The 27,681-nt window shown below is 35.6% G+C and overlaps 1 protein-coding gene across 10 annotated transcripts; it reads left to right on the top strand.

Moving 5' to 3' along the window:
* The first annotated feature begins 273 nt into the window (after nucleotides 1-273).
* On the top strand, nucleotides 274-26,113 carry LOC100262890 (DNA repair protein XRCC2 homolog). 10 transcript variants are annotated; one of them, XR_009466281.1, is made up of 11 exons: nucleotides 277-529; nucleotides 4,362-4,509; nucleotides 13,015-13,175; nucleotides 19,354-19,424; nucleotides 20,387-20,449; nucleotides 22,020-22,157; nucleotides 23,672-23,774; nucleotides 24,400-24,436; nucleotides 24,563-24,663; nucleotides 24,771-24,860; nucleotides 25,656-26,113. XR_009466281.1 is itself a non-coding variant. In XM_010654687.3 (10 exons), the coding sequence occupies exons 1-9, from the start codon at nucleotides 353-355 to the stop codon at nucleotides 24,818-24,820; spliced, it is 948 nt and encodes a 315-aa protein (XP_010652989.1). In that variant the 5' UTR covers nucleotides 276-352; the 3' UTR covers nucleotides 24,821-24,860; nucleotides 25,656-26,113. The 10 variants fall into 10 exon arrangements, 5 of the variants coding, with proteins under 5 accessions (XP_059594755.1, XP_010652989.1, XP_010652988.1 ...); XR_009466280.1 differs by having other exon boundaries at nucleotides 25,649-26,113; XR_009466279.1 differs by lacking the exon at nucleotides 25,656-26,113 and adding an exon at nucleotides 24,955-25,528 and having other exon boundaries at nucleotides 278-529.
* The last annotated feature ends 1,568 nt before the right edge of the window (nucleotides 26,114-27,681 follow it).

The raw sequence follows: 27,681 nt of genomic DNA, 5'->3' as shown, positions 1-27,681 counted from the left end.
CCTTCCTTAGTACTTTCCGGGAACCAAACATAGCCTAGAGGTTTTTAAAGTAAAAAAAATAAAAAAGATAAAATGACTTAAAAATTTAAATTAAATTTTTTAACAAATGACTGCCCATAAGCCATGAGCCGCAAGCACGTCCCATTGCCACGGTTGGCAGGCACGGCACGGCACGATTGGTCCGCGGGCCTATGGACTGTGCCGGGCCACCTATTTTGTTTACATGGGCCGATCCGGCCCATCACAATTTTTAAGTGGGCCGGTGTGGCCATGTGACACCCCTTCAGATAGGAGACGTTGAAGAAGCGGTTTTGGGAGTTGGGCAAAAGGGAGGGAAAAGCAGAGCGAAAAAATGGCGGCGAGAGGTTGGATTTGTACGGACGAGAGCGCCAAGGAAATGCTGTCTAGGGTTTCAGCAGAGCGGTCATTGATGCTCCTCCCTCCTCTCCACAGAGTTCCTCTCCGCCTCGGCAACGTCGTCGAGATCGCCGGCCCTTCCCCCTCCGCCAAGACCCAGATTTTGATTCAGGTACATACAAACTCTCATTTTTCAAATCTGGAATTTATTTGATTTTGGTTACTGTTGTTGTGTCTTTGAATGGATTTTTTTAATATTGGGTTGCTCTCGTTTGGTTGGTAAATGTTCGCATTTTGCCCTTGATTTTGCAAAAATTTACGCGGCGTTGCATTTCGTGCAGTGGGATAACTCATTTTTGCATTGTTATTTTCGTTGTGTATGTGTCAATTGAATTGTTAATTAGGTTGCTTTTGTTTGATTTACTAATGTTTTAATCATATGGTTTTTTCCCTCCACCGAAACCTAGAATTTTGATTGAAGTACCCAAGAACCCACAACCCACAAACCCTCATTTTTGAAATCCAACATTTACTTGGGTTTTTTATTATTTTATTTATTGATTTGGTTGTTGTTGTGGCGTAGCGGAAGAGGGAAACATGAGAAGGAAGTTATATTTTTTCTTGGTTCAAAAAAATGAAGGAATATGAAATATTTGATGAAGATAATTTAAGAGTTTGTACATTTTTTATGCTTAAGATTTACTTGATTTTTTCTGTTGAATGTGTGAATTGGTTTTTGGCCTATAAAAAAAAAAATGTAAATTGAACTGTTGATGTTGCATGTTGGATCATTTAATTTTGGTTACCAAAAAATTACAAAACATCATTTCTCAAATCCAAAATTTATCTGATTCTTTTTTATTCTAGTTCTTTTTTTTTTTTTTTTAAATTTTTATTGGAGTATAATTTTTGAATATTGGATTGCTTTTGTTTGGTTTGGAAATGTTTGAATTATACCCTAGTTATGCAAAAAGTTATAATGAACTGATGATAATGAATTTCCAAGATATACATTAAGAAAGAGAATTAGTATTAGTTGGTGTTGAAAGAGAGAGAGAGAAAACCTTAATTCTCATTCATATGATTAACTTCTTACAATAGAGAAATATATATACAAGGCTAGGTTGAACTAACTACCATATATGTGACCTATACTAAGAAAGGAAAGAAAGATTGTACACTATAAATACATTATATTCAACACTCCCTCTCAAGCTGGAGCATATATGTCATATGCACCAAGCTTGTTACAAATGTATTTAATCCTAGGACCTCTGAGAGATTTAGTGAAAATGTCTGCTAGTTGATCATTTGAATTAACGAAACTTGTAGCAACACACCTTGATGCGATCTTCTCTCTAATGAAGTGACAGTCAACTTCAATATGCTTGGTCCTTTCATGAAAGATTGGATTGGATGCAATATGTAATGCGGCCTGATTGTCACATACTAGCTTTATCTGTTCATCTTTTCCAAATCTCAATTCCTGAAGGAGTTGCCTCAACCATATAAGTTCACATGTTGCCAAAGTCATAACTCGATACTCAGTTTCGGCGATTGATCTGGCCACTACATCTTGTTTCTTACTCTTTCAGGATATTAAGTTACCTCCAATAAAAACACAATACCCTGAGGTGGAATGCCTATCTGAGGGTGAACCAGCCCAGTCTACATTTGTGTAACCAACAATTTGGGTATGACCCTTGTCTTCATACAACATACCTTGGCTTGGTGTTCCTTTAATATATCGAAGAATGCGGATCACAACATCCCAATGGTTGTCACATGATGATTGTAGAAATTGACTAACCACACTCACAGGAAAAGAGATGTCTGACCGAGTGATGGTGAGGTAGTTTTTTTTTTTTTTGGAGTATAATTTTTTATTATTGGATTGCTTTTGTTTGGTTTGGAAATGTTTGAATTATACCCTAGTTATGCAAAAAGTTATAATGAATTGATGAGAATGAATTTCCAAGATATACATTAAGAAAGAGAATTAGTATTGGTTGGAATTAAATTGGGATTAGTACTACTTGCAATTAAATTAGGATTAGTATTTATTGGAGTCAAATTAAGAGTAATTAATTAAGTTGTAGGAGAATTAGAATTAGAGTCATAATGGGTTATTAGAATCCTAGTATACTTTAGAATTTTTAGAGAAGCCTATAAATAAAACTAATTGATGTAAAGCCCGCCAAGGTGACCTAGTTGGTTAGGGCGAATACTAGGATGTGTGGTAGAGGTGCATGGTCCTAAGTTTGAATCCTACCACTATTTAAATACCCTGATTTACCCGATGGTGGTTGTTACTAACGCGGTTAACACTCCGAGGTTTGGGTCCCCATGGAGAGTCCTAAAGGCTTGACCATGGAGGTTCCTTGTTTATCAAAAAAAAAAAAAAAAAAAAGGCTAATTGGTGTAAATCAAAGTAATGGATTGATGATTGATAATATTATATTTTCTTGCATACTTTGTAGTTTTCAATGGTGAGATTTCAATGATTTTCTTCTAGGTGAGACTCCTGGAAGGCCTTAGTGCCACTCTAAGGTTTCTCCTTATCTTCTTTCTCTATATTTTTTATTTTATTTTTTTCCACCATAAACTTTATCCCCTATTCCTCTCCTTAAACCCTAAAAAAAAATAAAAACCCTACCCCACCTATTTGATAGTATGAAACCATCTTAGGGTTGTCCTACATTAGCCCATGGTTGAAAGTTATGACTTTTTTATGCAACCATTGGTGAACGTACCAAGGCTAAATGAAGAGGAGGATTGATGATGTACTAGCATCTTCTGAACTCATGTTGCTCGTCAAAGGAAACTATGTGCTATGATTATTAATGGAGGTAGTAGTTCCAACTTATCTTAAGAGGACCTTGTTGAGAAGCTTAATTTAAAGAGAGAAGAGCATCCAAATCTTATCGAATAGCATGGGTAAATAACATATCTATTTTGGTGAGTTCTTTTTGTCTAGTGACATTTAATTTTAGTAATAATTTTGAGTTATCAGTATGGTGTGATATTTTGCTAATGAAAGTTACCCATATTGTGCTCGAAAGACTGTGACTTTTTTATGGAAGGGCCTAACATGATGGATGTGAGAACACATACGCTTGTGCGTAATGGGCGTAAAAAGATCCTCTGTTGAATGAAGGAAATTCCATCACAACAATCAAAAGAAAATTTAGCATCCTTGAACACAAAAAAACCATCAAATGTTCCCATTAAGAGGCAATTCGAAGTTGCTAGTAAGAAGGAAGAAATTATCAATGATGAATTTAGAATGCAAGATGTGATTGAACCAATCATAGAACAACCTATAAGAGAGCTCAAATAAGTTGAAAGCCTTTAGAAGAACCGTTGCTTGACTTTTCAAGGCAAAACATTCATGATTGGTGGCAAACATGAAGAATCCTATCATATAATAAGAATTGATGAAATTACTTTTGAATATAGGGGATTCAAGAATCTAATTATTCTATAAGATAGTTTACAAGAAGAGTTTGGGAAGCAACTGTCATGAAGCTTATCGATGACACATAATTATTTCGAAAACCATCAACTTCTTTTACAACATTGGGAAGTTTTTTGAAGTTTTGTTTTTGCTTGGCACGAAATTGAACCAAGTTCAAGAGATCTTGAGAACCTACCTTATCATGGTAAAGAGTTGATGAAGAAAGAAAGGGTGGTAGGCAATGCTTCAAATTTCAATTGATTGTGGAAAATAACTAAAACTTGAGCTCTTAGGTTTGAGTTCTGGGTTTACCTAATACATGGTTCTTAGGGGAGGGGTCATGAATCCATGGTTTTCCATGCGAAATGAGGCTAGTGGGTTTCCACATCATTAAAAAAAAGAGTATGTGATGACCCTCATCATATTGCTGATGCAAATATGTTCTTCATCCTGTTACATGTAGGCTGCAGTTTATAAAAGAAAATTGTATTTGATGACCTTTAGTATATTGCCAATGCAAATGTGTTCTGTATTCTGTTACATGTAGGCTGCAGTATATTGCATTCTTCCTAAAGAGTGGCGTGGCGTGCATTATGGGGGCTTGGAGCATTTAGTGATGTTCATTGACTTGGATTGTCGCTTTGACATTTTATGCCTTTCACAGTCATTAAAGCATAGGCTCATGGAAACTAGTGGTAAGCTGTATCCCTTATGTACATCAAAATATATCTTTCTCAATTGTATTTTGTATCTCATTTATTTGAATTACAGGCTTATGAATTTCCTGGTTATTTGTATCTAACTCATTTGCTATGTGAAAATAACATTATTTTCAAAAACTTGTTTTTCTCAAACTTTTATGCCCTCTTGGTATTATTTTATTGTGTTCATTCAAAGGATCTACAGTAGCGGATGAGGCATAATACAGGAGAACCTTTGTTTCTTGAATGTTGGTGTTGTTGGCTAGTTGTGGGTCAGCCTGAGAAGGTAAATGCTGATAGCCTTGCTGCTTACCTGCTCATTTATGGTGACAAATGTTTTGGAGCTGTTACGGAGTTCTTGTTGGATTTATGCCTGTTGATGTAGTTGCCACATCTAAGAGCTATGGAAAATACAAGTGATGTCTCTATGGGTTTGGATTTGATTGGTTTAGAGTCCTTATTTGGTGGAGTTAGTGCCAATGGTGGTGTTTGAGGCTGGTTTAATGGGTAAGATTGGTAAACAAAGAGAAACTAGGGTTTGGGGCTTAGGTTCAATGGTAGAGACGCTTGGAGTGCCACACATGGCCTTTAACAGCGAAAAGATGTATTGGAAGAAATAATACTGTAAAGTAACATGTATAGATAAATAAAGAAAAAATTCTGGATTCAAGGCTCTAACAAAATGACGGTTTCTTTAAGATAAATTTGCCACCCTTCCAGTAACTTTATGAGTGCAAATAGGACAATTGGAAAAAAAGGGTATACGAGAAGGCATTTTTTTCTAAAGTTTTCTGGTTTATAGGATTTGCATTGCTTGTAAATAGCCTCAACTTCAAATAAATAAAACTAAAATGCCAGGGATATGAGAAGAAGGCATTTTTCTTTTCTATTTTTTGTATAATATAAGACATATTTTGAAATATTCTAACAAGGTGATGGTTCCTTGAGGGAGTCTTTCTTAAGTGTTAAGAGGACACCCAGTAAGGGGACTAGATGAGCGTAGGAGAAAGAAGTGCTACTTGAATCAGTGGGCTTATTGATTGAGCACTTCAAAATCTTATAAACTGTTACTTTTGTAATCAGGTAGACCAGTGGGAGGACCAGATTCTAGGGCTAGGTGGTTTTTCTGAGATCCCTTGTCCTCCATGTGGGGAGGGGATTAGTCTGGTTCCTTGTGGCCAACTGGACGTATCACTTCAGTATATTTGTTGAGTGTTTATCTGTTTAGGCATCAGATTCTTTTGGTGCCTAGATCTTAGGACATGGGAACACCACTAAATAATCATTTTTTTTCCTCATTCTATAACCTGGGCCAAATTGAAGTATATCTCTAATTTGAAAAGTTTGATGTGGGTATTTGACTTGTATTCATGCAACAAACAAACGGATAACAGGTGTCTAAGGTAACTGAAGGAACTTTGTTTCTTCTTCTTCCTTTTTTTGATCTGTTGGGTAAATGGTCTGACCAATAGGCATGTTAGGCACACATTCTTAGTCCTCACCCAAACCCTTTTCATATCATGTCTAACATGGGGTACATTCACACACTATGGAGTTTGCACGTGACATTTGCAAATTGCAATCAATATTGCATCAAGGATTTTCTTGTTTTTGGCCAAGATATTTTATGCTTCACACAATAACTTATTGATCACCTCTTTTCAATCTCTGGGCTAGGACATAATAGTTTATAAATTCCATCCACAAAGCCTATCTGTATAAAGTCCTTAAGATTCTCAATTCCCCCTCTCCTTGGAACAAGAGTAATGAAAGTTGCATTCAAGCTTTTCTTGGACTCTCTGATATCATGAAATGAGTTTTGCTCTCTCAGTACCTGCTTTTAACCACATTCAATTATGTTGCTAGATTGCCATTTTGAACTGGTCTAGGCTTGGAGCCTTATCTTCATTTTCCTTTTGGAGCCTTCATAGCCTCCTCCCCAAATTCTTCTTCAAGCCACCATTCTCAATCAAGCTAGTAGACTGGAATTCCATACTGTCCAACCTATTTTCCAATGGTATTTGAAAAAGGTTGATGAAGTAGTGAACTAATCTATTTCACATATCTTCCCTCATGTTCATTCTCATTGTCCTCAATCTCCTAGTAAGGTTGTCTATAATGAGCATTCCACACTTGCTAAAGAACTTTGTATTTAGAACCCCCATCCTTTCAAAATTCATCCCTGGTATCTGATGCCAAAACCTTCATTTTGGCCAATCCAAAGACTTCCTTCACATGACACCTCCACTTTTGACAAACCCCTTTCTTTTTCCTTGTCCTGTTCCTTTATCTTTTCCATGTTGCATTTTTTTCCCATCTTTTCTAGTTGGAATAACTCTTGCTTTTTTTTTTTTTTTTTTTTTTTTTGCTGCTATACCCTGAGTCACTTTCATCGTTCTTTTTAAGGCCTTCCTTGAGTGGTTGTCTTCTTAACCATAATTAAACTATCAATTCTTTATCACTTGATAACCCCTTTTCTTTTAACCTTATGACTTCAACTCTGAACATACATTTTCCCCTCCATAAATCACCACTATCAAACAAAATCAGGGTGTGGCACATGTGGAGAAACACGTTTCTTAAGGAATTTTGACTTTGTATTTTATGTAAATAGGTTTAAATTTGGTAGATAATGTAATCTTTGATTTTTTGGGATTTAATCCCTGATTTTTTGGGATTTAATCCCTGATTTATAGGGATTTAGTTTACTGATTTATGGGGATTTGGTTTAGGGTAGTTTTAGTTTTCTATAATACTCCTATGGCTTGTCCTTTTTGATATAACCAGATGAGTATTCTATTTAGAATGTATGAGATTTTCTTCTCAATTTTTCCACATGGTATCAGAGCCTTAGGCTCTCAGAATTCACATTCTTTTGTCCTTTGTCAACCTGGTTTTCTTCTTAAGACCTAGTATTCTTCTATAGTCAAGTTCTGGTTCTCTGCCCCTTATTCAATCAGAGTTTCTAGTTCTTTGCTCTTTCTTCAATTTAGAAGAAAAAGAAAACATCCACCATGTCTAAGACATCCGAAGCCACCAACATTTTTTTTTTGATCAGAAACAAACATATGTATTAATTGAGAATAAAAAGAACATGAGAAGGATGAGAAATCCTCCTCAAGAAATACAAACCTGATAAAAGAACTGAGAAAACCTCCACTTTACAATGGGGCTATACAAAAAGTACAAAAAACCTATACAAGTGTAACAGCTCCTGACCCTGTAGACCCAGCCCTAAGGTGTACAAATCGAAAGCCAACTAAGTTGAATTACACTCAAAGGGTAGGGTTTAAAAACGTTTGTACAATAAACCCAAAAGAAACAAGGAAATCAAGCAAATTCCACATCATGTCTTCCAAGTATCCTAAAAAGTCCTAGTTTTCCTCTCTCTTCACACAATCCATAACAAAGAAAGACATGTGATCCTCCGAAGCCACCAATGTTCCTGCAGTACAACCAACTGAAGGGCTGCCAAGTCAGTTCAATGGGGAGCTTCAAAACATTCACGCCACATACCGGTTGAATGGGAAGAATTATTTGTAGGTCACAAGTTGTGAAGACATTCTTGAAGGGGAAAGGAAAGTCACTTGTTGTGTATGGGACCAGAGCAAAGTGATCCCAAATTCCAGATTTGGGATGAGGAAGATTCCATGATTATGTCATGGCTTTGGAATTCAATACTACCTGAGATTAGTAGCACTTTCATGTTTTTGTCCACAGCTAAAGAAATTTGGGAGGCAGTGAGACAGACTTACTGAAAGTTACGGGGTGCAGCACAAATATTTGAGATAAAGATGAAGATTTCAGCCACCAAAGAAGGTGAGCGTTTGGTGATTGAATATGCCAATCTCCTGAAATATTTGTGTCAAGAGATGAATTATTATCAATTCATTCAAATGAAGGATAGTCAGGATGCTGCCATATTGAAAAGATTTGTTGAGAAAGAAAGAATTTTCGAATTCCTTGTTGGTCTAAATCTAGAGTTTGATCAAGTCTGAGTTCAGGTCTTAGGAAAAGAGGACCTACCATCTATAAATGAAACTATTTCCATAATTCGAGCAGAGAAAGGAAGAAGAGGTGTAATGATGAATGAAACACCTACGGTAAAAGCTCAGCTGTGCTGTCAAACGCTGGAAATATGAAGAATGTTGTAGAAAATCAGTCCAATGTTGCAAACAAACAACCAGATTCGTCCAGGTGGTGTAATAACTGCAAGAAACCTGGGCACACTAAGAGTGCGTTTGGTAGTGGTTCTAAAAAACGTTTCTAACATTTTAAATACTTAAATAATGAAAATTTTCAAGTATTAAAAATGTTAGAAACACTTTCTAAAATCATTACCAAACGGGCTCTAAGGATATGTGCTGGAAGTTGCACGAAAGGCCACCAAACTTCAACAACAATAATAGGGGATGGAGACCTAATGGTGAACAACAACAAAAAGTTCAAGGGCAGACAAATCTCACCAACATCAATCTGCTAAATGATGAGAATGAGACCCAAACACATGGAGAGTTCAAGGAGGATATTGAGAGGCTGAAAAGATTGTTAAGATCATTTGAAAAACCCTTTGGTGCTTGCTCCTTATCACTTTCAGGTAAATACTCTGTTTCTCATGCATTTAATGTCTTAGACTTGCCTCTTTCAGATTCTTGGGTCATTGATTCAGGAGCCATGGACCATATGACTGACTCCGCTTTGAAATTCTGTTCCTACTCACCTTGTCTAAGTAACAAGAAAATTTCCATAGTAGATGGCTCTTTGATAGCTGGTCAAGGAAAAATTCATATAAATTTGTCTCTTACCTTAGATAATGTCCTTCATGTTCCAAAACTTTCAACTAATCTTGTGTCCATACATTGGATCATCAAAGATATGAATTGTTGTGTAGTCTTTTACCCTTCTCATTGTGTTTTTCAAGACCAAAGTTCGGGGAAGACGATTGGACTTGTTAAAGAAAAAAACGAGCTTTACTATCTTGATGTATTGGGTGATCAAAATAGGACTGAGAACAAATTTCCCTTGTCATACTTAACCAAAAGCTCCATCTCAAAGAAGGACAAGATTTGGCTTCATCATCTTTATTTAGGACACCCTTCCTTTAATATACTCAAAGTTTTATTTCCTTAATTGTTCCAAGAATTGGATGTAGAAAGCTTTCATTGTGAAGTTTGTGAACTTGCAAAACATTGTATTTTTAGTTTCCTACATCATTAGTTTCTATTTCCATTTGTTTCTGTTTTTAATTTCCTACATTATTAGTTTCTATTTTAGATTAGTTTCTATTTTCTACATTATTAGTTTTTATTTCGGGTTCATCATTAGTTTTCTATTTCTTTCCTAGTTTCCAATTACCTGAATTTTCTATTTCTAGTTTCCTATTTTAGTTATTTCCATTATTTTTGCATTACAAACATTATCGTGTTTCAAGCATAATTAGCAAGCTAGCAGTGCATGATATAACTCACTAGCTTGAGGGGGAGTGTGGAGAAACACGTTTCTTAAGGGGTTTTAACTTTGTATTTTATGTAAATAGGTTTAAATCTGGGAGATAATGTAATCCCTGTTTTTTGGGGATTTAGTCCCTGATTTATATGGATTTAGTTTATTGATTTATAGGGATTTGGTTTAGGGTCGTTTTAGTTTTCTATAGCACTCCTATGGCTTGTCCTTTTTGTGTATAACTAGATGAGTATTCTATTTAGAATGTATGAGATTTTCTTCTCAATTTTTCCACAGATCCAAAACTGATCTAGGTAGAATGCAATGGAAGATGTTCGAAAATTATTATTATTATTTTTATAAGCAAACAAAGCAAATATTATAATGAAAGCATTAGAAAAAGGCACTGCAAGGTATAAATGATGCATACAAAGATCGCCAAAATAGGTAAACAAAAAGGAAAATGGAAAACAAAAAACAACTTTCCTTTCCTTACTTCAAGCTTAGCTAGTCTACAAAGCCTACCATTGAAGAAGCATCATCATCTATATATAGTCTAATCTAGCTCAATTCATGAAGTTATGCATAAAGGAAGTTTTAAGCTCTTGTTTCGACTGCTTTACGCCTTTAAAAGATCTCATGCTTTCTTTCTCTTCTTTCCCATAAAGAACCATCCAAACTCAGAAGGTTGCCTTTATCGGAATAGTGCATTACCCAGGCCACTCTAAACAAAGAGAAAGCTAACTACCACAAGATTTGTGCTATGGGGTAGTGAGGCAAGTGATCAACTGACTCTCCATCCCCTTTACACATGTAGCATTTGTTCGAAAAGTTCAAACCCTCCAACTAAGCTAGTCAAGAGTTAAGATCCTTCCCTAAACAGTTTCCTAAGAGAAGAAACCCACCTTCATTGGCACCTAAGGATTCCAAATGATCTTGCAGGGAAGGGCTCATTACTTCCCTGGGTTAAGGATGCATAGAAAGATTTAACAAAGAACTTACCCGTCTTTGTTTCCTTCTAACTTAAATTGTTTTCCACATCCCTTCTAATTGAGAAAGGATGCAGTTTTCAAAAAAAAGATTTTCACTCTCGATTCACAATCACAGGGTTATCTATGGAAATGGGGGCTCCATAGCCTCCCTTCTCGAGCTCTCACAAATCTACTATCCAAGATTCTTTGTTAGTGGGTTTGGAAAAAAGCAATAAGAAAACCTCTTCCAAAGAGATATCACCTCACTAGATATCTTTCTAGAATTCTATTCATCTACCATTACCCACAATTAAATGAGTCTACTTTTAAATATTTCCCAGCCATTTTTTATGGCCCTCTATAGCCCACCCTATAGCTATTCCCTCTTTTGACCCATGCCTTCTAGTTATAAGCTGTTTCCATAGGGACTCTCTCTCAAATGTGAATCTCCAACTCCATTTACTTAGAAGAGCATTGTTAAGAGTATGGAGCTTTTTGATGCCAAGCCCCCCATCCCTTTTGTCTAAGCAAATGGTGGCCCAATTAGGAATGGTGAAAAGAGACATGAAGTATATCAACATACTTGATAGTGTACTTTTGATCACAATGAGTCCCCTTCCTTTTGAAAGCTATTATCTCTCCTACAAGGCTAACTTTCTCTGAAACTCTTCTCCATTGAGTCCCATACCCTTGTTGATTTGTGAGGTGCACCCAAAGGCAATTCTAAGTGTGTAGAAGGTAGGCTACCCTTATTGATTTGTGAGGTGCACCCAAAGGCAGGCCTAAGTGTGTAGAAGTTAGGCTTCTGACTTTGCCTCCCAACATGGAGGTAAGGTCCTCCACATATGTTGTTTCCTCTACTGGGATAGGCTTACCTTTCTCCAAATTTACCCTTGGGTTGAAATCACCTCGAACAACATAAGAGCTCATCGTAGATACTTCAATGCTCCTTGTTAGCATTGCAAAATATTAGGGTATTATTAGCAAACAACAAATGGGATAATTTCATCCCCGCCCCACCTCAACCTCCCTCTTTGAAACCCAAGAAGAAGCCCCCTTGTCAGTTTTCAGAATCTGACTGAGAGCCTCCATGGCCTCTAAAGGAAGGGATAAGGGGAAAGAGGGTCTCTCCACCTCAAACCCTTGGAGCTCTAGAAAGAATCAGATAGAACCCCATTGACTAGGATAGAGAATTTTTCCGTAGAAATGCACCATTTGATCCATCTCACCCATTTATGACCGAAGTCCATTTTCTCTAGAATTGTTGGCAAGAAGTCCAAGTTTACATGATCATATGCCTTTTCGATGTCTATCTTGCAAATGACCCAACTGATGTTAACTCTTTAGCCTTTGAATCTAAGGCCTACTTGCAATGAGGGCTACATGTAAAATTTGCCTAATTTGCCTACGCTCCACGAAAGCTTGTTGGAACATTGAAACCACCTTACCCACCACCTCCTTGAGTTGGTTAGCCAACACCTTATCTAGGATTTTATACAACCCCCCAACTAAGCTTATAGGTCTGGAAGACATTTGGAAAATGCTCATCCAAATCCATCGTAACTATGATATAATGCTTTATTTTTGCTTTATATATTTTTCTTGTACATCATAATGCGTGGGAAAATGTAAAATCTGTGACCACAAAAGTTGATCAACTTTTTTGTTGTCCTTAGCAGGTTAAAATCCTCTAGCACTTTAACTTTTCTTGTTTATGTTTATTTATTCTGAATTCATTGCAAACTACTTTCAATCAGGTTACATTCTTCTAAGAATACTGGCATTTAAGAGAATTTGATTTATCTTGATTTTATTTTGCAACAATCTATGCAGTTTTTCTTCAATTTGTCATGCAGTTATGATATGGTGAACTTCTTGACTTAAATCTTGTCTGCATTATAGTGATTTTTAATGTTTTCATTCCACCTGCTTGATGGACAAAGGATCACTAAAAATGCTTTTCATGTTTGCACTATTGTCATTTGGTGTTATCAGATAACAATACTGGAGATATCAATTGTTGTGTTTGTACACACTAGAGAAAATAATTCTGTTAAGTGTGTTAAAGTTTCATTCAATTGTCTAGGATCTGGCAATAAAGTAAATTGGGAACAAAATGATGATCCTTGGGGCTCTGGTACAGAGGAGCCAAATATTGGTTATGATGAGGAACTATTTGCAGCATGCATGAGACGGTTCTTGTACATCCGTTGTTATGATAGTTTTGAATTTCTTGCCACTCTCAAGGTGAGGAACTCCTTTAAATTACACTACGGATAATTATTATTTTAAAAAACAAGAAAATTTTAAATTTGCCCATTTTTGAGTGATATAAATTTCTCATATTAATTTTATCCATGTAGTGTGAGTTTTCCCTCGAGTTTTTAACCATAATAGTTATGAGGAAAAATGAAATAGATACAAGAAAAATGGAAGAAACCAAAATCACATAGTTGAGGGGATGTTTGGGAGGATGATTGAAACAAATAGAGTGAAGCTCTACAATCAAGCTTTTTCTTATTCAAATGATAATCCATCATCAAAACATTCTCCCATATGTAGTCATACATCATTTACGTCTACAATAGATTAGTACATATCAATTTGTCTTATGTAATTACACCTAGTTGCTGTTGTAGTACTCTCTTCAGGGGAGTAAAAGATATTATCGGTGCTGGATTGTTGGAATTCAACATGTAACCGAATCAAGGTATTTCTCAATTCCTTGTTATTTATTAGAGGAATAATACTTGTATATATATACAATTGAGAGTCCTGAATTAGGAAGGTATTATCCCTAAGAAAACAACCAAATTATGGTATGTACAGATATATACAGCTAACACTCCCCCTCAAGCTGGAGCATAGATGTTGATCATGCCCAGCTTGTTACAAAAGTACTCAACTCGAGTTCCATTTAGAGCTTTTGTAAAAATATCCCCAAGTTGCTCTCCAGTCTTCACATAGCCAGTAGAGACTAGATTTTCCTCAATCTTTTCACGAATGAAGTGACAATCGACCTCAATGTGTTTGGTTCTTTCATGATAGACTGGGTTCGCAGCAATATGAAGAGCGGCTTGATTGTCACACCAAAGCTTTGCTGCATTGTGCACTTCATTCCCACTTCACATAAGAGTTGATGTATCCATATGATTTCACAAGTAGCCTGTGCCATGGCCCTATACTCAGATTCTACACTCGAACGGGATACAACACTCTGTTTCTTACTTTTCCAAGCCACTAGATTCCCGCCAAAGAACACACAATAACCTGTAGTGGATCTTCTATCAAACTTAGAACCTGCCCAATCCGCATCAGAAAAACACTCAATGCGAGTGTGTCCCTGACTACTATATAGTATGCCTAGACCAGGAGCCTTCTTTAGATAGCACAAAATCTGCTCTAAAGCCGCCCAATGCTTTATTGTAGGTGCAGATGTGAATTGACTAACAACACTTACTGCATATGCAATATCTGGTCGCGTCACGATGAGATAATTCAGCTTCCCAACCACTCTTTGATACCTTTTAGGGTTGTAGAAGGGATCTCCATCATCTGGCATAAGTTGTACATTAGGAACCATCGGGGTAGTACATGGCTTTGCTTCTATCTTACCGGTCTCTTTAAGCAAATCAAGCACATACTTCCTTTGTGATAAGAACATCCCTTTCTTGCTCCTTGATACTTCTATTCCCAGGAAATACTTCAGTTCACCCAAGTCCTTTGTATGAAACTTGGAATGCATGAATGTCTTAAGATCAGAGATTCCTGCATGATCATTTCCTATAATAACTATATCATCGACATAGACCACAAGAAGTATGATACCAGCAGCTGATTTCTTGTAGAAAATGGAGTGATCTTTCTCGCTCTTGTTCATGCCAAATGCTTGAATTTCCTTACTGAATTTTCCAAACCAAGCACGGGGACTCTACTTCAATCCATAGAGAGCTTTTTTCAGACAACAAACCTTCCCATACTCCCCCTGAGCAACAAACCCAGGAGGTTGCTCCAGATAGACCTCTTCCTCTAGATCACCATGAAGAAAAGCATTCTTGATGTCTAACTGATGTATCATCCACTGTTGGGAAGCAGCAATAGAAATAAATAGTCGAACTGAATTGAGTTTGGCAACTGGAGAGAAAGTATCAGAGTAGTCTACTCCATATGTCTGAGCATATCCTCTAGCTACAAGCCTGGCTTTCAGTTGTGCCACAGAGCCATCGGGATTAACTTTTACCGCAAAGACCCACTTGTAGCCAATAACTTTTTTTCCTTGAGGCAAATCAACAAGTTTCCATGTATGATTATCCTCCAATGCACAGATTTCTTCAAGCATTGCATTCTTCTAACCAGGATGATTCAGGGCCTCTGTAACAGTTTTAGGTACTGAAATAGAATCTATAGAGGCTACAAGGACACTTGAGGAAGATGACAGGTGATCATAAGACACAAAGTTAGCAATGGAATAAATAGATTTGCAGTGTCGTTTACCTTTCCGAAGGCTAATAGGAAGGTCGAGATCACTGGAAGGATCAGATGACGAAGGAGCTGGTGCAGGACATGTATCTGTTGTCACTGGGCGCCGAGAGTACACCTGGACAATTGGTGGTTTGTCTGGAGCAGGAGGAATATTAACAACAGGACCCAAATGAGCAAGAGACGCATCAGAATCAACCACACTTGATTGCCCAACAGTTGGTCTTGAATTAACCACTTGATACACAAGCCATTCTTCATCCTCCTCACTTGCAGAACTTGTGGGTGAAGAGAAAAAGGATGTGTCTTCTGAAAACACAACATCCGTTGATACTAGATACTTATTGAGATCAGGCGAGAAACATCTATAGCCCTTTTGCAGTCTTGAGTACCCCAAGAAAACACACTGTAACGCCTTAGGATCAAGTTTAGTAACAAAAGGCCTTGTATCTCTAACATAGCATGTACATCCAAAAATTCTTGGTTCAAGGGGAAAAAGTGATTTCTGTGGATGTATTACTTTGTACGGAATATCACCTTTAAGCACTACAGTGGGCATACGGTTGATCAGAAAGCAAGCTGTGGAAACTGCATCAGCCCAAAACTGTTTCGGAACCTTCATCTGGAACATGAGGGCATGAGCCGTCTCAAGTAAATGCCTGTTTTTTCTTTCAGCAACCCCATTTTGAGAAGGAGTATCAACACAAGATGTTTGATGAAGAATCCCATTGTGACTCATGTAATTCTAAAATGAGTTAGACACATATTCTTTTCCATTATCGCTTCTTAATATTTTCACAGACACATCATATTAGGTTTTAATCTCAGCAGAGAAGGCACAAAAATGGGAAAATACTTCTGAACGATTCTTCATAAAATAAATCCAAGTCATTCGAGAAAAATCATCCACAAAGGTAACAAAATATCAAAACCCAGTTTGAGAAGTAACAGGACACGGACCCCAAACAGTAGAATGTACTAACTCAAACAAAGACTCAGCCCGTTTATTAATCCTTGGGCCTAAAGAACTACGATGATGCTTCACAAAATGACACGACTCACAATCTAATGAAGGTAAAGTATCAAACCGAGGACATAATTTCTTCAACACCGGTAGAGAAGGATGTCCTAACCGACAATGAGCTTCAACGGGAGAGGCAGTACTGACACACGCAATTGGTCGAGGTACCCACTCGTCAAGAATATAAAGCCCATCAGATACATGTCCTTTACCAAATGTCCGTTTCGTCATAAGATCCTGAAACACACAATGATCAGGGAAAAATGAGACACTACAATTCAGATTTTTGGTAAGTTTACTGACAGAGATTAGGTTAAAGGCCAAATTTGGTAAGTTTAACACAGAAGATAACGTAATAGAAGATGTTGGTTTCACAGTCCCAGACCGTTTAATCTCATAGGTAGAACCATCAGCAACAGTAACAGGAGGAGCAGAATGTGTTCTGAAGGTAGAGAAAGTTTTATGATTACCTGTCATATGATCTGTGGCACCTGAATCAATTATCCATTTGTTTGAGGAGGAGACAAGACATGTTTTACCTGACTCTGCCAGAGCACTAACAGGAGTAGATGCTTTCAGTGTGTCTTGATACTGTGAATATTTAGCAAACTCTTCTGCTGTCATTGTGACGATCTTGTCTGAGGAGTTTGAAAATGTAGCAGTATCAGATGTAGCAACATTGGCAGTTTGAATTCTCCGATTTCGATTTTGCAATTTCCTGCAGTTCTTCTTGGTATGGCCAGCCTCATGGCAGTAAAAACACACAATAGTACTTGAATCATTGCCACGATTTTCAAATGCCCTGTTTCCGCCCCTGTTATTCACCTTTCTTGCATTTTCTGCATTTCCTCCTTTTGCAACAAGAACATTGGTGTGCTGAGAAGATGAGACATTCTCAGTTCGTAGAACTCTACTGAAAACTTCCTGAAGGGAACCAATGTCAGAACCAGAAAGAATCTGAGATTTTACAGTCTCAAACTCAAATGGGAGACCGGATAAGAAACTCATAACAACCATCTGATCCCGTTGAGCCTGTTGTACTCTAACATCCGGACTGAAAGGCATAAGTGCATTCAATTCCTCATATACCTTCTTGAAGCCCATAAAATATGTAGTGAAATATGTAGTGAGGGATTTAGCTCCCTTCTCAGGACAATGGAAGGCATTCCATACATCATACATCCGAGAGACATTTCCTTTTCCAGAGTACAGAAAATCAAGATAATCCATTAGCTCTTTAACAAATTCACAATGACTCAGTAGACCAACGATATCACTATTAATAGAGTTTTTCATCTGCAGAAATAACCGTGCATCATCTTGCATCCAAAGTTTTCTAGTGATATCAGTAGGAGGTTCCTCAGTCAAGTGGTCATCTTTAGCAACACTTCTTAGATAAATTTTGATAGTCTTGCTCCATTCAATATAATTAGACCCATTTAATTTGTGTTCAGTTATTTTTGACACAATAGGCACTATATCAGCAACAAAATTCTTATTCTCTTCCATGACAATAAAATTCAATCTCCAAAGTAATTAGCCCAGACCAGAAATTACAATTCACCACAGCAAGAAGAAAGAGACAAGTACCTCTCTTACAAGAAGGCGTCAAAAGCGTGTGTCAAAAGCGTTTCTTCCGTAGCAACTATAAAACCCTTGACAAAATGGATTGTTGTCGTGGCTGCCAAGGTGGGCGAAGAGGAGTGTGCTATTGGATTGAAGAATCACCACCGTCGGTTTCCAGCGACTGCGATGTACATGCTGGGGAACAACCGGCTGGATTCGGAGCAAAGTGCGAATCTAGGGTTGCGGCGGAGCAGGAGGAATGCCGGTGATCGGCGTCGAAGCGGTGGTGAGTTGAGATTTACTCCGGCGAAGTAATAGCAGTGGCGAACAATAAAAGGCGCTCCTCTGGGCAGTGAAGGCCGGGGCTTTCAATGATTTCGGAAGACGGCAGAGAGAAGGCGTGAGAGGGTGGCGGGATTTGAGAAGAAGGCGTCTCAGGAAGGTGGATCGAGGGGCAAGGTTCGCCGGACTAGCGATGGTGACAAATCTGACAAATCTCCGTCGACGCGTCCCAATGGCAAAATCTCAAAGTCCAAGAACGAGATCACCCTGGCCAGAGAACGGGATTGCGACGCCAATGGAACTGATCGGAGGTCAAAAGAAGCTGCTACGCTCCTCCACGCGCCGACGCGTGAGTTGACGCGTTCAGCTTCAGGTCGCCGGACTTCGGGTACCGGCCGAACTTGACACCTCGCTTCTCCCTCCGAAGGCAGTGACACTACCAGGTCACTTTTATTCTGTGACCCAAGAACAAACCCAGAATTTGAGCCAATAGCTCTAATATCATGTAACCGAATCAAGGTATTTCTCAATTCCTTGTTATTTATTAGAGGAATAATACTTGTATATATATACAATTGAGAGTCCTGAATTAGGAAGGTATTATCCCTAAGGAAACAACCAAATTATGGTATGTACAGATATATATAGTTAACAGAACACTACGATGGGAATTTGGGTTTTTGGGTGTTTGTTAATAAAAAGGTTTTAAGGAAGAAACCTTGGAAACCACAACTAGGGTTTTCTAATCAATCAAACTCTGGGAAGAAGGCAATCACACCCTCAAGCAAGAGTTTCAAAGCTGCAAATTCTCAGTGGCAATTCATCCACTTAAAAGAGAAGCTAAAATATTTTAATAAGATTTATATGCCTGGAATAAAATCAATCATATCCCTTAAATCAAGCCAATCTCAACTTCCAATTTTAATAAATAAAAGGACTCAGAGGACAACCCTTTTTTATTTCACTGCCAAATTAGGGTGATCTGTGTTGCATCTACCAATGCTTGAATTGATGCTAATTTAGGTAATTAAAAATGTTATATATTTTGTTTTATTGTTTTATTTTTCTGGATTGCAGACATTACGCTATCGACTTCAAAGAGCAAGAGAAACACATGGTGTTACTGCTCATTTCCTTATGATTGACAGGTATGCTTTAGAGTTTGGAATATTATATGTAGGCTTGATCATGTTAATAATGCTTACATGATATTTGGCTGTCCTCAGTTTTTCAGTCTTTGCAATGGATTAACTGTACCATTGGTACAATTGGTTAGTTTATCAGTATGTGGATGAGTATAATTTTACATGGAAGCATCCTGTTAGTTTGAATAAACTGCTCACATTAAAACAGATTTTTTTTTTCTTTTCTTTTTATAAAGCAACTACAATTGAAAAATGTCTGGTAGATGAAGTGAAAAGTTGCACTGAATAAAAGGGCTGCCAATTAGTTGATTTATTTAGATATGTAAAGATATTTTCTTATCTTCTAAGTATAAGTAAACCCTTTCTCTTTTTGGAACTGAGATAACGTAAAGAAACAATTGATGATAGGAGGAAAACTTCCCTTTGTATATGATATGCTATGGTCCACAGATCTGGATATATATATCAATGATGATGGATTTCCCTTTTAGTTGACTAAGGATAAATGTAACCGGGTGAGATTGCTAATGAGAATGATAACCTGAGGGATTTCTAAGCTAAGTATTCCTTCCATTTGCCTATAGAAGGGCCAGAATTTATTGAAAACCCTCTTAATTCCTGTTAGGCACTTATTGCATTCTTCCTGTAAAAGATTGTTTACAAGATCAAGGCAAATTAAATGCTCATCTTCTTGTTGCTTGTTTTCTCTGAAGCATCATATGATGGAGAACAGTTTGTGTTTCTTTTTTTTCTTTTGAAAGAACCTTTAATGGTATTTTCATGTCATGATGCTTTTTATGAACAGAACATAAAGAACCTTAACATCTCCCTCAAATCTACAGCCTGTAGATTTTATTGCACAGTTGGTGGGTGAAGGTTTTAGTGCCATTGGAATCAATCAATTGAAGGGATACTGATCTGATTTAATCATTATAATCTGAATTTGCATTTCTGTTCTTTACCAGCATTGGAGCATTTTATTGGGTAGATCGTGCCTCAACATCTCTGCATCTAGAGAGTAATAGCAGGTAATTGATTCAGTAGGGTCATCTTGAGTTCTAGTTTTTCAATAATCCTATAGTTTGCTAACATTCTATGGAAATTTCCCAGCTATTTTGTTTCTCAATTTACAATTCTTATGCTGGAAATTTATTCAGAGTTGAGTATGATACAAGCCTTTAAAGTGTTATTGTTAGGTGATTATTGTTTTGTCCTTTTATCTTGTTTCTGCTTTCTTCTTGTTGTTGTTTAATTAATTTAGTAACCATGTGGATACACTTCCTGTTTCTATTTTTAAAAATAGAAAATAGTGGTAACTTCTGTATAGAGTACAAGAATTTTTAGAGACTTACATTGAAAATGTAGTAGTTTTTAAAAACTAATTAAAAAAATTGAGGCATTAAAAATTTTTTAGTACCTCAAATTTTAAAATTTTTGAAAGTAATTTTTAAGGGCATAAGAGACGTTTATACTTTTTGTATTAGAGTTTCAACATTTGATATAGAAGTTCCTATTTTTAAAAACAAAAAATAGGAAGTGTATCCAAACAAACTCTTAATTATTTAATTTTTTTTATACAATTTGTGGGTTTGATGCCTTATTTTTGCTAAAGACCAACACCATTTTTTTTTTCTTGCCAATAAGAAACGTATGCTTAATTGAAGAGTAACAGGAAAAAGGATACAAAAAGGATGATCTGTTCTTAAACCTCCCCCCACCCTTCCAAAAAAAAAAAAATAAATAAATAAAAAGAAAAGAAAAGAAAAGAAATAGAGATGTTTCAGCACCACCCACACTAGTGTGAGCCAAAATCATCCTGACTAATAGCAAGGTTTCATCACCAGCCACACAAGTCCTTGGCACTATTCATTCTCTTACTCTTGATAGTTGATTTTGTCATGAACTGCATTAGATTGCCCACTCTTGGTAGGGCAGCAGCACAAACTAGTTTGTATTTTATTGACCTAGAATGCATCTATTGCATGGATTAATATATATTCTTGTAAAGGTGGTCATATTGTTATTATCTTTTCCTTTCATCGTCAATATACTTGGTTCAAATAGGTTATCTTGGTACAACTTGTCAGAAGTCTCCAAGTGAGGTTATATTGATTCTTGGGATTGCTTGGTTGTGTGCATTCCATTTGAAGTTTGTGTGGGAAAATTTCTTTTCATCCTTGTGTTTTTATCCTTTTTATTTTCCCTTTTGTCGTCGTTGTTGGTTTTTTAGGTTGGAGGAGGTGGGGTGCAATTTTTGCCATGAATATAATTTGGCTGGCAGTAAATTCAAGGTTGTTAGTGAACAAAACAATAAATCCTTCTTGACCATAGTTGCAATTTATTCATCATAAATTCTGGTTTTGCGAATGCTTAATGCATACACCATTTCACTCATTTATGTGCTAATCCAAATATTAATTACATATGCTTGTCTATTCATGTACATTGATAAACAATAGTTAACTCTAGCCATATTATAAATTTATAAATTTGCTGATAGAAAACTTTCTAAATTTGTTGACAAAAAGTAAATTTATAAAATTTTCAACTTCCTAGGATGAATCTTATATACAGGTTCTTAATTTCTTTGGTGTGTAGGAAAAGACTCTCCCTTCAAAGTATATCAGAAACTGTAGTTGAGGAGATCAGAAAGCTGCTTCTTGTGCATCCCATGCTTGTACTTGCTACAAAAGCTACCATTTTAGGGGACACATACTCAACAAATGAAGTCAAGAGGTGAGTCCTCATTCAGTCAAGAAGTTTGATGATTCATATTTATTACTTTTTTAAGTTAAGGAACTTGAATCCTCCATCTCTTGATGTGCACATGTTAAGTTCTCAGCATAAGTGAATTTATTTCTGGGGTAAGCATTAACATTCCTGACAAAAAATTCTTAAGATTAAAAAATCGGGTAGAGTGGGCTGTGGATAATATTTTTGTGTTAATTTCTTGTTGGGTCTGTTGCTAATGGTGTGTGTCCAATGCAATACCCCATTGTCATTTGAGTAAAATATAATATTGTTTGATTTCTGTCTTTTTTTTTTTTTTAATAAAGTGAATATTTTTCTATAAAATGGTTTGACTTCTAATTTTGTTGGGTCTGCCAAATTTGACACTTGATAATGCCAAGTTTCAATTCCTATTCTTGTACCTATACCCCCCATGTAGTTTTTCTTTCATGGATACTTGATGGATTTTTTGTACTGTCAAATATAACAGAGAACTCAGATTGTGGTACTCCACTCCTCCATATTGTTATTATAATTTGCGTATCTATATCTGTAGATGCTGACATTAGTTATCTTGTCACTGTTGATTGCCAATTCACATTTTCTTGTCACTCCTTGGCGGATGGACATAGGATATGGCAGTATTTGAAGTCATCTCTAAGAAAGGAATGAAAAGCACCTATGGTAGAGTGAATAGACCTAGAGGGGGGTGAATAGGTATTTCTTGATTTTTTTTAATTTTTTTTTGTTTGAGTTTTTTGAATTAATCCCATTTAATTAATTATCATGTTCAAAGAGTAAGCCAAAGCAACAATATGCGATGCAGAAAAATAAATAAGAGACAGACCGGGTTTTACATGAAAACTCCAAACTATCAACTGGCTATTTCTGGTTGAGGCAAATGTGTGGGGCATGAGCCAAACTAGATTGAATATGTGCTATTCTTCCTCCTCAGGAAGGATTAGCTTCCTTACATTCATCTTGTCTTCTAAAGGTACTCCATAAAACATGGTCCCAAAAGCTCTTCTCCTACAAAAAGGAAGGTCTAGTTAGGAGAAGGGTAAATCAGAAGTGTTGCAAGATGATTGTGATTGACATTAATACCAGAAAAGATGCTTTTGTCTGTGTTTCTCTAGGTCAATCTTAGTGTTTCTCATATTTTATTTTTCCTCTTTTATCTATATCTTCCATCTTTCAGGGGCATCTCCTCCCCTCTTTGCTTTTCAGAAATTGTTATTTCTATGGAAGAAAAAAAAACACCTTTTTTTCTTTCTTCTATGATTTTGAAAAGTGATTTCATTGTTGATAAAGAAAAATTACTGTTTTCCATTCTGCACTCTGTTGATCTTTATTTGCATCCTTCGAAAGCCTGCTGCAGATGACTTTAATATAATGATTTGTGCTGTGTCATGAAAGTTGAAGTTTTGAGCTGGTCACATAGATGTAAGGTGGCATTTTTTTTTTCCTGCATTTACGTTATGTTCAGTTGTGGATTTAACAAACCATAACTCTTTGTACAGGACTTCCATGAAATTGTCTTCAAATGATCCCTCAAATTTAAGAACTGTAACAGGTGGTCCTCAGAAACTTTCATATCGTGAATTTATGCCTTTGGTCTGGCAGGTGTGTTGTCATCATTGGTTTGTTTTTATGAATTAGACATTGATTTATATATTTAACTTTGTCATTTTATTATTGATTACTTTACTAGTAGCGAATATCATGTCAATCTCATATATAATTAATTATTACATGAATGATTCTGTTCTTATGTTTGATGTAAGCTTTTATTTGGGCCTTTTTTTTTCCTTTTTTTTTTTTTATGTTTAAAATATAGGAGTACATATTGGTACTTGTGAAGTAAAATATTAACAAGCAAATGCCAGTGATTCGATTACTTTTCTGAATGCTGGTTCTTGAAAAGGTCACTTTACGAGTGAAGGGCTTGTATAATTACTACTTCGCTACTGATTGACAATATTGATGCTTAAGACTGTTTTCCCATATGGGTGCTCTTGTTTATGAAATTTGTCAGGTCTTTTTACCTGGATGGGATATATAGTCTTGAAATATTAGACATGATGTGAGGGATTATTTTGTTGTTTCAATATTGGCAGTCTTGAAGTGTTCAGCTCTGCACAAGTTTCTGTTATGTTTACAAGCTTCATTCCTGAAAGCATGATAGTCATTCACTATTCTAATTTCCTATAGCATGTTTGTACTCTCATAATTTTTTGGGTTGTTGCAGTCTTTTGTTACTCACAGGATACTTGTACGAGCAGCAGGTTAGGACTTTTCTTCTTGTGGGAAACTGTAGCCTAATGTTCCTTTACTTAGTTTAGATAATAATAGCTAATTATTGACTATCTATATTATGTATTTAAAATTATTTTTATTTTGCCGCGTCACAGATGATGATCCTGCTAATAGCAAATATCAAAGTCGGTCAATCTTTTTGTCAGAATGGTTGATGCCATCATTAAATTTTTCGGACAAATTTATAGTGAGAGATGTAATAACATGCATTTGCTGCTATCATTTTGGGAGCACACATTTACTAGTGTATTAAGTTTAAGTCCTCATTGCGTCTCGCTGACTGTTGTCATTTGCCATCTGCAGGCTGGTGTCTTCGTTGTTTCGTGAAGTGCATTTGTGGAGACATGAAATAAGATTTTACTTCTTGTACCCAGCCATCTCATATGATATCAGGTAAAAGTGATTGTTTCAATGTATAATATGCCTTACATTATTTTAATCTCATCATATTCCAATTCTGGTTTTTTCTCTTTTTCCCTTTCCTAAGGATTTGTGCAAATAGATGTTGATGACTAGTTCGGTGAGGTTCAAGGTTCATATAGGAACGGACTCCAAAAGGGTGTTAGAAGGGGGTGTTAGTTAGAATTGGGGGTATGCGAGATATTAGGGTGTGGCTCTGAGGGTGAGCTTCCCAGACTAGCACCATTGGAGAGAATGAAGCAATGTTATTAAAACATATAAGCTGGTCATGGAGTTGGGAGTCTGAGCTGGTGGATACTTTGATATGATTATTTATATAGAAATAGAGATAAACATGGAAGCAGCAGATGATATGGAGTGAAAATTAGAAGTTGGGATATGTTCTAAATGAGGTCTACGGTTGTAGGAGCAGAGAGGAGGCTAAGTTCCCATGTAACAAAAAGGCAGGAGAGAGGATGGGATGGCAGTTCCAATTATCTAATGGAAAGTGCAGATCACTGTAGTTTCCAATTATCAAATTATAATCATATAGATTTGACACCCAATTCATTCCCTTATCTCAATCCTATGTTGTTGTCCTAAGTTCAATGATATTTTTTGTCTTTATGCAAAAAGGTAAATGCGAAAAGATTTTTCTATCATTATTAAATTTATTTATTATTTTTTATTCTAATTTACCATCTCACCTTTAAGAACATCATCTATATAATGTTTTAAGGCAAGAATGAAATCGTATTATAATCATACTGATTTTCCAAAAGCGGGTAGGGTATGGTTGGCAGGTACCGGCGGTTTGACCCGCAGGTTGCGGGGCGGACGGTATTTTGAATCTTTGATACGCGAAATCAAGGAAAAAAGGAGAGAATTTCTAGGAACTTACCGGGAATTGGGGAGGAGAAAAGCCGGAGGTACTTGAAAATTTTGAAATGTGGGTCCAACCCTGACCACTCCAACTACTTGTCTTCTTCTCGATTTTTTTCAAAGCATAAAGTAGTGGAACACGTGGCTTGTGATTCTTGAATTTGTAACTAAACCAAAGACAAATGCCTCTAATCTCTTCCTTGTACTATGTGTGTCTTGGGTTGTTTGCCTAGGTTGCCATGAAAATCACACCAAACACAGAGGGCTTGTGGACTTTCTTTCTTTGGACAATAATTCAAAACCAAGAACCAAGAACCAAGAACCATTTTGTATTCTTTAAATCTTTTTAACTTCAAAAATATTTTTGGATACAATTTTGGCTAAAAATGATTTCTTCAAAGAATTTATTCTAACAATGGGGTGATTTTTTGGAACAAATTTGAGGATTTTTTAAGTACTTCTTATGTAGTATTTTACTTCAAAAATTGCTTTAAGTCATGCAAGTGTTTTCTTTCATTTTTATATTGAGTGAAATAGCATAATAATTGTATTATATTCAATAGACCAAAAAAAAAATGATAAATATGGGATAAAAAAGTTATAACATTTTAAAATTCATTTACCATTTTATTAAACAAATTCTATAGTTTTTTTTTTTAATTTTATTAATCACACTTCAAAAATAAAATCTATCGTATTTTTTACTTATAATTGGTTAACTCTTTTATCAAACATCTCCTTAGTTTATTAATTTTTTTTTTAAATTTTAGTTTTTAATAAAATTAATCACCTTATTGAAATTAAAAAAAATAAATTATGAAATCCTTCTTTACAAAAGTTTAGGGCATGTTTGGCACTCGTTTTTGAAAAAAGGTTTCTGTTCTCCAAAACAAAAAAAAAAATGTTTGATAATAATAATAAAAATAAAATTAAAATTATTTTTGTTTTTTGTTCTTAAGATTTGAAAATAGGGTGTTTTCATATAATATCTTTTAGTTATTTTTTGTTGTTTTCACTTATTTTTTTAAGGATTGTTTTAGAAAATAATTATATAAATATATAAAATGATTAACAATAAAGTGCTAGATATAAAAAATTTTGAAATATATTTTAAAATATTAAAAATAGGTTAAAAACATTTCACGTTCCTAAATAGACGTTTATTTTACAAAATATTAGAGAATAGTTTTCAAAAACTATTTTTTGAATAAGAGATTAAATTTTTGAGAATTGTTTTCTAAAACATTGCCAAATAAGCCTTTACAATTTTATTTTATAGTATTTAGGCCTGAAAGTTCATAACAATATGAATTTCATTTACATTTTCTTAACATTTTTAATCACTTAAAATTCAGTTTTTCCTTCATGTAGAAAGTATTATACAAGTGAAGACCATTCTTTCCCAAAAGCAAAAATCCTTTTGTTTTTGGGTGTCATTTTGCTAACACAAAGTACATATTTGAGGGCGGCTTAGTAATAAAAACAAAGGATGGAGTCCAATAATGGTGGAATCATGTGTTTTCATTCCCTTAAACCTAATTTTTTTGTTTGATTAGAAAAGTTGTGTTTGAATAATTTGCTTTTTCTCATTGGAGACTCAAGGGTATGAGAACTATAATTTAAAATAATAGGAGGCATTAGTTCAATAATAATGGAGTGTTATGTCTTTTCATGTTCTATCTTTTTTTTCTCTTTACAAATTTGAATATGTGTTCGAATCATTTTTCTCTACTTATGTGATTTGTTAATTTGATATTAATACTTGTTATACAATTTAACTTAAAGTGATTTTAAGTTAAATTATTTTTAAATTGTTAACTTAAAACTTTTTACTTATTTTTTATTTTATGTATTAAGGTTGTTTGTTAAATTACTTTAAACTTTATTTTAAGTTATTGAATTGACATATCTATCATAATTAATGTTTATTATT

Source organism: Vitis vinifera, chromosome 7, assembly GCF_030704535.1.
Source record: "Vitis vinifera cultivar Pinot Noir 40024 chromosome 7, ASM3070453v1".
Taxonomy (NCBI): Eukaryota; Viridiplantae; Streptophyta; class Magnoliopsida; order Vitales; family Vitaceae; genus Vitis; species Vitis vinifera.
The sequence above is the reverse complement of the archived record's forward strand: the minus strand, read 5'-3'. Positions and strand labels throughout refer to the sequence as shown.